Genomic DNA, 10749 nt, shown 5'->3' with positions numbered 1-10749 from the left:
GAAGTGGCTGTGCGTCAGTGTCAATTTGAATCTCTGAAATGTGCCTCGACCATAAACTATCCATCAACAGGACAGAACGAAGCAGTCAAAATGTATTTCTGTGTGACACCTACTTTTGATATAATACAGAATCATATTACTTTTTGGTTAGCTCACTCGGACTTAACGTCGGCTGAAGACCTAATTAAACCAAATTTTTCCGAGTAAGTAAAATAACATTTTAAACTAATTTATATTTTAATAATTTCCATAATTTTTAAATCTAGTAAAAATACTACATATTTCCTGCAAGCAGTAAGGGATCGTGCTGATCGCATTGGTTGTGCTGCAATACGTTATATAATACCAAATTTAGTTTATTTATTATTCCGATGTGTTTATAGTTGTGGCATTTCGATGTGTTCATTGCATAATCCTGTTTATGAAATTGCTCAAAAAAGTCCCGGGGAAAATTGTCGCACCGGCACGAGTCCGGAATATCCCTATTTATGTTCAAAAAGAGAGATAATGAAAAAATGCAGTCACAAGGATCCAATTCAAAAACCAATTGAGCCTCTAAGTTCACAGGAACGTGATGAGAACTATGATGAGGATCCTGATGATACTGAAAAGCCCATATGGAAGCCACATTTTTCATCTGAAGAACAAACCGAACCTCCCTCCAGCGAAAATGTAACAGAAATAGGACGAAGAAACATAAAACTTACATTCTACAAGTGATCCAAGAAAATAGTTATTAAGGAAAGTTTTGCTTTAATTTTAATTTCAGTTTTCTTAATACATATGTATGTTTAAATAAAACTAAGATTGCTCATTCTTTGAGGTGAATCTCTTATTGTAGTTGACTTTTCACATGAAAAGGCTTTCTACTTACCTTAAATAATACTGAAAAGTAAAATTATAGTATTTTTGCATAAACAAAAAGTAACCCAAAACAAAATACAAAAGAAAATAAGAAATAATGACAAAGCATAATAAAAACAAATGATATTTAACACAACATTTCAGTAATTTTACAATACCAGGGCAACTAAAAGGGAAAAAAAAAATAAAATAAAAAAAATGTGCATCAAGAACAGCATCAAGTGTTGCCTACTTTTATCTGGGTAACCACAAATAAGCCCAAGAACCATCCAAAACAGGATGCACAGGTAGGCACATTTTATGAACAGGACCAAAACCGACTAAAACTCTAGTTCCACACAGACACACTTGTCACGGAGGCAAAATGGGAGGCTGCTTTGGTGTGCATTCCGATAGAGAAGACCAAAAATTTAGCCAGGCACAAAAATATGAAAATATACGGGCACATGTGGGTTATTTCTATTTTTCCTCTCAACCGCCACCTGGCATCTGGGGAAATCAAGCAGTAAAACGCTCACATGCAGGCCACTGTTCTTTATACCCCAACGTGCCGACTCCTCGACAAGCTTCTCTCCATATCTTTATCTCTGAATTGTTACTGTAAATGAAATGAAAACGACCACAGACAACAAATAACAAAAGAAACATAATAACAAGCTTTGCCTCTTGTTGTATCTAAGAATATCTACCAACACATGTACGTACATATGTACATATGTATGTACATATAATGCAATAGATGAGAGAGGAATAAAAGACCTTGCTAGTTTTTTTTTTTTCAAACTCTTTCGATCATACAGCAAATATAATAAAAATTATATTCAACATCCAAGTGAACAAAGAGCTAAAAGTCTTATGCATCAACTTCTTCTAGTTTAACCATAAATTGAAATTTCGACTTGTCCTCCTTGGTCCTTTAGATCGCCTTGAGCATTAGTTTATTTTTACTAGCCTGTGTTTTACCCACAAGGCTTACTAAACATATTTTATTGCTAATGGGAAATGCTAATACATCCGTTGAAGCAGCTGTCACAACAGTCAGAAGAAAAAGTTTATGCTTTTGTCCACCAGACACTTATACATAAAAGTTTATAGATCGGTTAAATACAATTCTACCTAAAAATAAATTTTCAAATTAAATAAAGTTCAAATAAAACTATGTAACATTTTAAACCAAGAAATTAGTAGAGATTTCTATTTGATTGTGAAGCTAAAAAGATTTTTAATACTTTAACTTTATGAGTTAAGTTTAAGGTAAGTAATAAATAATAATAGTTAAGGAATGACTTAAAATTTTAAAGATATTAACACCATTAATACTTTTAATTGAGGATGAGATTCAGAAATATGTAAATATTTGTTTTTGTCAAAATACACAAATTGCAAAAGACAAACAAAATATGTACATGTAGAAATAAGAATATATTTATTTACTAATGTCTAAAACAATGTTTTTGTTTTTTGTGCAAAAATAAATAAATCAATTTGCATTTAATTCAAATTGCATTCCAAAAATGGACTAATGGCATAACTCAATTATCGCAACTTTCCCCCAGTGTGTCTTATAAATAAATAAATAGCTAACTAAATCAACATTGAGTATCCACTAGAGCAAAAATTAAATATATTTATTTATTAATGCAGTTAAATTGCAATCGCAAAAACCTTTCAAGTTGTCTACAAAATTTCAAAAACTATGCCACGCCCTCAACCTCTCCGTTGACGCCCCCAATCCGCCAAAAAGTCTGACTATGTTAAATAAAACGCAATGTTGAGCTAACGTAAGGCTGAATGGAAGCTACATAAGCTGATCCGATGATGGCAAAGTGGGCGGGGACCATAGGATACAGGCAGCTAGTTCTAACCGCAATTTATGTCGACTTCACTTCCGGTCTGTGGGAAATAACTCTTGCTGGCTCTGGCAGGACCTAAGTCCTAGTCGTAAGTCCTGACCTCCAACCTCCTACTGCTTTGCTAGCTCACAGTCTCTCCAGCTCACAGAGTGTGTGTGTGTGTGTGTGTGTGCGGAATTTCTTGTCATCATTTTCAGGCAGCTGCAAATTAACTTGCATAATTTAAAAGGCAGTCCGAACATTTTGCCTCTCAGTTCATCAGCGCATTTAAAATCATGATGAAAAGTGCTCGTGGCCTTGGCTACTAAATTATGAGTGTAGGGAGCCGCATAAATCAACACAATGCTTGGTTGGCTCTCGTAATTTCTTACCATAATTTTTGTTGCTTCTTTTTAGTTTTCATTCCCTTTTGTTTTACGAGGTCAATCAATAGAGAATATTTCAACAGTTAATTGGTTTAAAGGAAAAGTATAAATATTTTCTTTATTATGAATTGTCACAATAAAATTACGTTAGCGGTGGCGCCACAGAAGTCTCACATCGGAGACATGCATAAATTCTGCTGCATTTGAGTTTCCAAATTCTCCTCCTTCATCCTCCACCATGGTAGTAAATTGCACAAAATTGTTGAGCCACATTCGAAAATTCGAAAACCAAACTGGAAAAGCCAATGACTGCCACTTGGCAACATATCAAAATGTGGAAGGAAAAAAAATACTAAAGATACGATGGCGGCTCGTTGCCGCCATGAAAATTTACGAGTGACACAAATGGTTTTCTTCAGCTGCATTGCAGTTTAGGCTGCAGACCAACTACAACAACTACCAAAGAAAAAAAAACCTCAGAAGAAGCAAATGATACTGAAAGAGAGAAATGGCAAGAGAAACTGTAATCCGAGTTTTTCCTTCAACCAAACTTAATGACAAGACAAATTATGAAATTTTTAAGATGCTTAATTTTAGTTGGCAAGCATTCAACTATGAATTGGATTTGGAAAGACAACGAAAAGGGGGAAAGAAATGGATTATTCCCTTCTATTTTTTCTAGTTCGCTTCTCTTAGCTTAAATATTTATGTATGTTCTGCGGCTATTTGGTTGACTTCTCTGTGCCATTGCACAAAAATGTTGGAGGTCATTGCATAAGAAAGTAGCTTAGTTCTCACCAGTTGGCCGGATCAAGTTAAGTTAAAAGAAACTTGCAATGCTTACGAATTAAAGTCATCTTCCAGTTTCATTGATATTTACTTCTTTTTTCGTCTCGAAATCCATGAAATATCAAACTGACGTTGAGTGTCACAAGTGCTGTAGGAAAAATTACGACATTACCCTTAGCTTATTTAGCTGCAGCCCACAAGAGTCCCACTAATTAGAAACACCACAAAATTATTCATTCACTAGCCGATTTATTGTTGCCCAACCTTTCTTCGACTGTTACGAGGGCAGAATGCAATATGGATTTCTTAAAACTATTCAAGTGGACTAGCCATATAGTGTACATAAGTATTGGGAGTGTATTATCGGGGAAACCTGTGAAATAGTAGGTACTGGTTACACTTCACAAAGGACACCTCAAATAAATTTAACTCACCATCGGGATAGTGTAAAACAGGTCGGAAATGTGTTTACGCTGTCTTCTGCATCAAGTGTTCTTAGCAAAACCTTCCGCCCCAATATCCTGGCCCGGCTGGTCCACACCAGGAGTTGAATGGTCCATTGTAAGAGCCAAAGCAAGGATCATAAAATCCGCTGGGACCACAGCCACCACAGGAGTATAGAGCAGCCGAAGGGTAACAAGGAAAATAACACATCCTAAATATAACACCAACTGTATGAAACTTTATGTGTATAAATTTTGTTATCACCACTTACTTTGTTTGTGTTTAAAAGGAAAAAATAGTGTACAAATGTGTAGCCGAAAAATGTATTGTTAACTCGTAACAGTCCGAAAGGTATGGATTTGAGGAAGCAACTGATTTGACTCTACTCAGAAAGCAGGTACCTTGACAAAATCCGGAGTCAAATCAGAGTCAAGGCCTTCTAGATTTATTTTTTCCCATTAGCGATGTGCTTTTTGTGATAGTGATGGCAAAATCAAGATATCGATATCGAAAATCGGTTAAACGCCAACTAGACGAAACTTTGTTTTAATTTGTGAGAAATACGAATATTAGAGGAAATATTAAAATCAAGAGAACCTTATTAAGAAAACCCTAATAGTGAACACCTTAACAAGTAAGCAAACAAGTAATGAGTCACAAAATAAAATTGAGGGGTTAATTTTTCCTCACTCACTCATTAGCGATCTAACGCTAAGAAATGGATTAATCCCTTCTATTTTTTCTAGTTCGCTTCTCTTAGCTTAAATATTTATGTTCTGCGGCTATTTGGTTGACTTCTCTGTGCCATTGCACAAAAATGTTGGAGGTCATTGCATAAGAAAGTAGCTTAGTTCTCACCAGTTGGCCGGATCAAGTTAAGTTAAAAGAAACTTGCAATGCTTACGAATTAAAGTCATCTTCCAATTTCATTGATATTTACTTCTTTTTTCATCTCGAAATCCATGAAATGTCAAACTGACATTGAGTGTCACAAGTGCTGTAGGAAAAATTACGACATTACCCTTAGCTTATTTAGCTGCAGCCCACAAGAGTCCCACTAATTAGAAACACCACAAAATTATTCATTCACTAGCCGATTTATTGTTGCCCAACCTTTCTTCGACTGTTACGAGGGCAGAATGCAATATGGATTTCTTAAAACTATTCAAGTGGACTAGCCATATAGTGTACATAAGTATTGGGAGTGTATTATCGGGGAAACCTGTGAAATAGTAGGTACTGGTTACACTTCACAAAGGACACTTCAAATAAATTTAACTCACCATTGGGATAGTGTAAAACAGGTCGGAAATGTGTTTACGCTGTCTTCTGCATCAAGTGTTCTTAGCAAAACCTTCCGCCCCAATATCCTGGCCCGGCTGGTCCACACCAGGAGTTGAATGGTCCATTGTAAGAGCCAAAGCAAGGATCATAAAATCCGCTGGGACCACAGCCACCACAGGAGTATAGAGCAGCCGAAGGGTAACAAGGAAAATAACACATCCTAAATATAACACCAACTGTATGAAACTTTATGTGTATAAATTTTGTTATCACCACTTACTTTGTTTGTGTTTAAAAGGAAAAAATAGTGTACAAATGTGTAGCCGAAAAATGTATTGTTAACTCGTAACAGTCCGAAAGGTATGGATTTGAGGAAGCAACTGATTTGACTCTACTCAGAAAGCAGGTACCTTGACAAAATCCGGAGTCAAATCAGAGTCAAGGCCTTCTAGATTTATTTTTTCCCATTAGCGATGTGCTTTTTGTGATAGTGATGGCAAAATCAAGATATCGATATCGAAAATCGGTTAAACGCCAACTAGACGAAACTTTGTTTTAATTTGTGAGAAATACGAATATTAGAGGAAATATTAAAATCAAGAGAACCTTATTAAGAAAACCCTAATAGTGAACACCTTAACAAGTAAGCAAACAAGTAATGAGTCACAAAATAAAATTGAGGGGTTAATTTTTCCTCACTCACTCATTAGCGATCTAACGCTAAGAAATGGATTAATCCCTTCTATTTTTTCTAGTTCGCTTCTCTTAGCTTAAATATTTATGTTCTGCGGCTATTTGGTTGACTTCTCTGTGCCATTGCACAAAAATGTTGGAGGTCATTGCATAAGAAAGTAGCTTAGTTCTCACCAGTTGGCCGGATCAAGTTAAGTTAAAAGAAACTTGCAATGCTTACGAATTAAAGTCATCTTCCAATTTCATTGATATTTACTTCTTTTTTCATCTCGAAATCCATGAAATGTCAAACTGACATTGAGTGTCACAAGTGCTGTAGGAAAAATTACGACATTACCCTTAGCTTATTTAGCTGCAGCCCACAACAGTCCCACTAATTAGAAACACCACAAAATTATTCATTCACTAGCCGATTTATTGTTGCCCAACCTTTCTTCGACTGTTACGAGGGCAGAATGCAATATGGATTTCTTAAAACTATTCAAGTGGACTAGCCATATAGTGTACATAAGTATTGGGAGTGTATTATCGGGGAAACCTGTGAAATAGTAGGTACTGGTTACACTTCACAAAGGACACTTCAAATAAATTTAACTCACCATCGGGATAGTGTAAAACAGGTCGGAAATGTGTTTACGCTGTCTTCTGCATCAAGTGTTCTTAGCAAAACCTTCCGCCCCAATATCCTGGCCCGGCTGGTCCACACCAGGAGTTGAATGGTCCATTGTAAGAGCCAAAGCAAGGATCATAAAATCCGCTGGGACCACAGCCACCACAGGAGTATAGAGCAGCCGAAGGGTAACAAGGAAAATAACACATCCTAAATATAACACCAACTGTATGAAACTTTATGTGTATAAATTTTGTTATCACCACTTACTTTGTTTGTGTTTAAAAGGAAAAAATAGTGTACAAATGTGTAGCCGAAAAATGTATTGTTAACTCGTAACAGTCCGAAAGGTATGGATTTGAGGAAGCAACTGATTTGACTCTACTCAGAAAGCAGGTACCTTGACAAAATCCGGAGTCAAATCAAAGTCAAGGCCTTCTAGATTTATTTTTTTCCCATTAGCGATGTGCTTTTTGTGCTAGTGATGGCAAAATCAAGATATCGATATCGAAAATCGGTTAAACGCCAACTAGACGAAACTTTGTTTTTAATTGTGAGAAATACGAATATTAGAGGAAGTATTAAAACCAAGAGAACCTTATTAAGAAAACCCTAATAGTGAACACCTTAACAAGTAAGCAAACAAGTAAATGAGTCACAAAATAAAATTGAGGGGTTAATTTTTCTTCATTCACCCATTAGCGATCTAACGCTAATCCATGCCTTCCTACTTACTAGGCCAAAAACTCCCAATTTAATTTTATTGATAGAATTTTTGTTTTAGAATGTGTACAAAGTATTATAAATAGAATTATGGATTAAAATTTAATACAAAATTGCGGAATAACAGCAAACATATTTTGTCTTAGGATAACTGCTATATCAACACATCAATGAATAAAAATCTGGAGCAAGCTTTAAGGCCAATACAATCATCTTTTAGTAAACCGCAAACAGAACTCTTACATTGTCACATGCGAGTTTATTGTATGGTCTAAGGCTCGAGACAAATCGAGGAAACAACACAATAAGGGGGAGGAATAAAAACCAAACAGCAGCCGATCAACTTAAAGACAAAAGCATTTGCCACATATTGTGTCTCCTGGTGTGCCACAAACTGCTCGCTCTTGATATAGGGCACAATTTGAGTTTCCTTCATCGTTTCGAGTTTTTTGTTTTTTTGTTTTGTTGTTGTTTTTTGTTGGTTGGCCGATGCATACTTGGCATATGGCCATGTCAGCACAACATTAACAGGCCACCAAACAACAATAACAAATATTGAAGTGATGAAGTATGTGCCGGGTCCTGGGCCTGGCCAACATTGACGACTATTGTTAACAAGAAGAATATTGTGCTTGACAGTCAGTCAGGGTAAAATTGATGTGGGGTATGTGGGTCGGTGTTGGGTTGGATTGGTTTGGATTTGGATTCGGTCGGGTGTGCCACCTATAGAGGGATATTTGTATTTGCCACTCGAAACAATAAATCCACTTGAAAAGCAGCAGTCGCAAAAGGAAAGCCGAAAATTGTACAAGAAACAGAAAGCCAACACTTGACAACCAAAGAGAAAACGAAAGAAAGAGAGTCTAAAAGAGAGAGAGAAGGATGTTAAGTGGGCTGAGGGTGAGGATGAAGTGACAAAGAGGTGAATACAAGAGAAAGTCACATTCAACTGACCAAGGAAAGCAAATCAACTGAATTATTGCTAAACTTCAAGTCAAACTCTTGCTAGGTCTTACACTCTGACCCTCAAGATGGCCTTTGAAATTATTATTGAATGAGATGTTAAATTGATGAAGTTGATTTGGGTCAACAATTTGGCTAATTGATTGAGATATGCAGTGGAAATTTTTGAAAGAGTTATATATGTACGTACTTTTTCAAAATTAATTATTCCATTAGATTCATAGTCCTAGATGATATCTCAAAAAGTTAAATTCAAAGTAATTTACTTATTTAATTTAATGCATAGTTTGTAGATGGTCCAGCGAAACTGTTTATTCTCAAACAGAATTTTTATTTAATAAATTAAATTTTAATTTCTGCATTGACTTAATTAATGAAGAATTTGTAAACTATTTACATACTTATTAATGTAAATGTGAAAATATAATGACTATTAGATCGCACTTACATCTCTAAAGTGGCTACAAGTCCAATACTACCGCCTAAACTAACTTAAATTCATAACTTTAAGTAATCAGAACTTAAGCCATTTATCAATGAGAAAAACCTTGATTGAATTTTCTTTTCTGAATATTTTTTTTGCAAGTCACAAGAATTTCCTTAGCCCATTACCTTTAAGGGCATTCCATCTTCGTCTATTAAAAAATTCCATGAATTCCATTTTCAATTACCATACTACTTAGCAAGTGGAAATAAAAACGCTTTTTGCTCAACTAATTTATTAACCACTAATTGCATTTGGCACTAAAATCAATGATTAATCAATCTACCTCTCAGAAAACGAAAAGTAAGTACATTGATTAATTGCTTCAGCAAAACTGAAGAAAGAGGACAAGAAATTGTTTGGAATAAGCTTGAAGAGAAAAAAAAAAGAAAAACTGCATATTCAAAGTGGACAAAAGTCCCAAACACAAGTCAAATCAATCTTCGTTCTTGCATTTTTTTCCCTTTTGAGTAGCTTTCTCTTTATTTTTTCACAATATTTATGCCTTTTTTTTTTTTTTTTACTTCAACTCTTTCAAATGGAAATGGCAAAGGCAATAAATGTCAAAGGCAGATGGCAAAAAGGCGTTTAAAAATGGTTTAAATTTTAAGCCTTTTGAACTTGAAGGAATTACACGTATTTATATACACATATTTGTATATACATATAGTTAGATTTAGTTGGGTTTTAGCTGACAAAAGGTGGCAACTCTTGAGTTTTTCGTCATCGTTGTCCTCGTCTGGGCTGCGGCACTTGAGACTGACATATAAAACAAGTCTAGCTCCAAGTGTATGAGTTACACTTGTTAGCATAACAGACATACAAACATATGGTGAGACACCGTGAGAGAGTCGACCAGACAGACAGTACAACAAGCCATAACAAGCCCCCCGCACTTCATTTCCTCCTTCCCCATACTATAGCTCAATTTCCATTTTCACATTCTCCATTGTCACAGGCAATTTGGTGCCTGATATTTGCCATTTAGTTCAATCAATTTGCCACAATTTCCGCTGGGTGCATTGAAAAAGAAGAACTCAATAACTACCAACCAAACAGAAAGCAAAAAAAAAAAAACCATATCATATGGGAAAGGAGAGGATGAGGTGGGGAAAAGTTGAAGCAAAAGCACGTAGGTCATTGATCAGATCTACGCGACAAACATAACAATGTGGGCTGGACTTTTGCTCGAGAAGGACGAAAAAAAACAGAATAGAAAACCCAGCACGTAACCATAAAATTTGTAACTTGTTGAAAGCATTTTCCTTCGATTTAATATATATATTTTTTTGTCGCTGGTTTATTATTTTTTAAGACGGCCAAAAAGTAGGATTGCATACCTGCAGGCGCCTCTCTATCTCTCTCTCTCTCTTTCTCTCTGTCTCTTGAGTTATGACTTAATGGTAACACACACATATACACTCGCACACTATTTGGCTGCATCTTCCATTAAAATTCAAGTCTGTTTGTGCTGTGGGACACGAGGTAGAATGAACGCCTTTGCTGTACGGAAATTACATAGTAAATTTACCACAAAGTCCACGGTGTGCACAAAAATTTTGCAAGTCCTGGTGAAAGCAATTTAATTAAAAATTGGTAAGCATAACAGAAAGCCAAACCAGACCAGAGGAGAGCAGGATGCAGGGCCCAGTCCAGAAAGGGAACAGGACCAGAACG

General features: G+C 35.8%; 3 protein-coding genes across 4 annotated transcripts; all 3 read right to left on the bottom strand.

The window, feature by feature from the left end:
- Positions 1–4100: 4100 nt before the first annotated feature.
- LOC137572759 (uncharacterized) lies at positions 4101–5719 on the bottom strand. 2 transcript variants are annotated; one of them, XM_068284562.1, is made up of 3 exons: positions 5599–5719; positions 4306–4526; positions 4101–4244 (listed from the first exon to the last, which is right to left on the bottom strand). In XM_068284562.1, exon 2 carries the CDS (start codon positions 4523–4525, stop codon positions 4367–4369), a length of 159 nt encoding a protein of 52 aa, XP_068140663.1. In that variant the 5' UTR covers position 4526; positions 5599–5719; the 3' UTR covers positions 4101–4244; positions 4306–4366. The 2 variants fall into 2 exon arrangements, with proteins under 2 accessions (XP_068140663.1, XP_068140662.1); XM_068284561.1 differs by lacking the exon at positions 5599–5719 and adding an exon at positions 4587–4738.
- LOC137572758 (uncharacterized) lies at positions 5394–6032 on the bottom strand. The gene is made up of 3 exons (XM_068284560.1): positions 5880–6032; positions 5599–5819; positions 5394–5537 (listed from the first exon to the last, which is right to left on the bottom strand). Exon 2 carries the CDS (start codon positions 5816–5818, stop codon positions 5660–5662), a length of 159 nt encoding a protein of 52 aa, XP_068140661.1. The 5' UTR covers position 5819; positions 5880–6032; the 3' UTR covers positions 5394–5537; positions 5599–5659.
- A 654-nt stretch (positions 6033–6686) lies between these two features.
- Positions 6687–7323, bottom strand: LOC137572757 (uncharacterized). Its single transcript, XM_068284559.1, has 3 exons — positions 7173–7323; positions 6892–7112; positions 6687–6830 (listed from the first exon to the last, which is right to left on the bottom strand). Exon 2 carries the CDS (start codon positions 7109–7111, stop codon positions 6953–6955), a length of 159 nt encoding a protein of 52 aa, XP_068140660.1. The 5' UTR covers position 7112; positions 7173–7323; the 3' UTR covers positions 6687–6830; positions 6892–6952.
- Between the last annotated feature and the right edge of the window lie 3426 nt (positions 7324–10749).

The sequence above is a fragment of the Drosophila tropicalis genome, unplaced genomic scaffold (genome assembly GCF_018151085.1).
Source record: "Drosophila tropicalis isolate 14030-0801.00 unplaced genomic scaffold, ASM1815108v1 contig_393, whole genome shotgun sequence".
Classification (NCBI taxonomy): Eukaryota; Metazoa; Arthropoda; class Insecta; order Diptera; family Drosophilidae; genus Drosophila; species Drosophila tropicalis.
Note: the sequence above shows the minus strand (reverse complement) of the source record. Positions and strands in the feature narration are given on the sequence as shown.

Bases quoted from the DNA above. Each gene is read 5' to 3' on its own strand.
- LOC137572759 (XM_068284562.1), bottom strand. From the start codon at position 4,525: ATGTGTTATTTTCCTTGTTACCCTTCGGCTGCTCTATACTCCTGTGGT.
- LOC137572758 (XM_068284560.1), bottom strand. From the start codon at position 5,818: ATGTGTTATTTTCCTTGTTACCCTTCGGCTGCTCTATACTCCTGTGGT.
- LOC137572757 (XM_068284559.1), bottom strand. From the start codon at position 7,111: ATGTGTTATTTTCCTTGTTACCCTTCGGCTGCTCTATACTCCTGTGGT.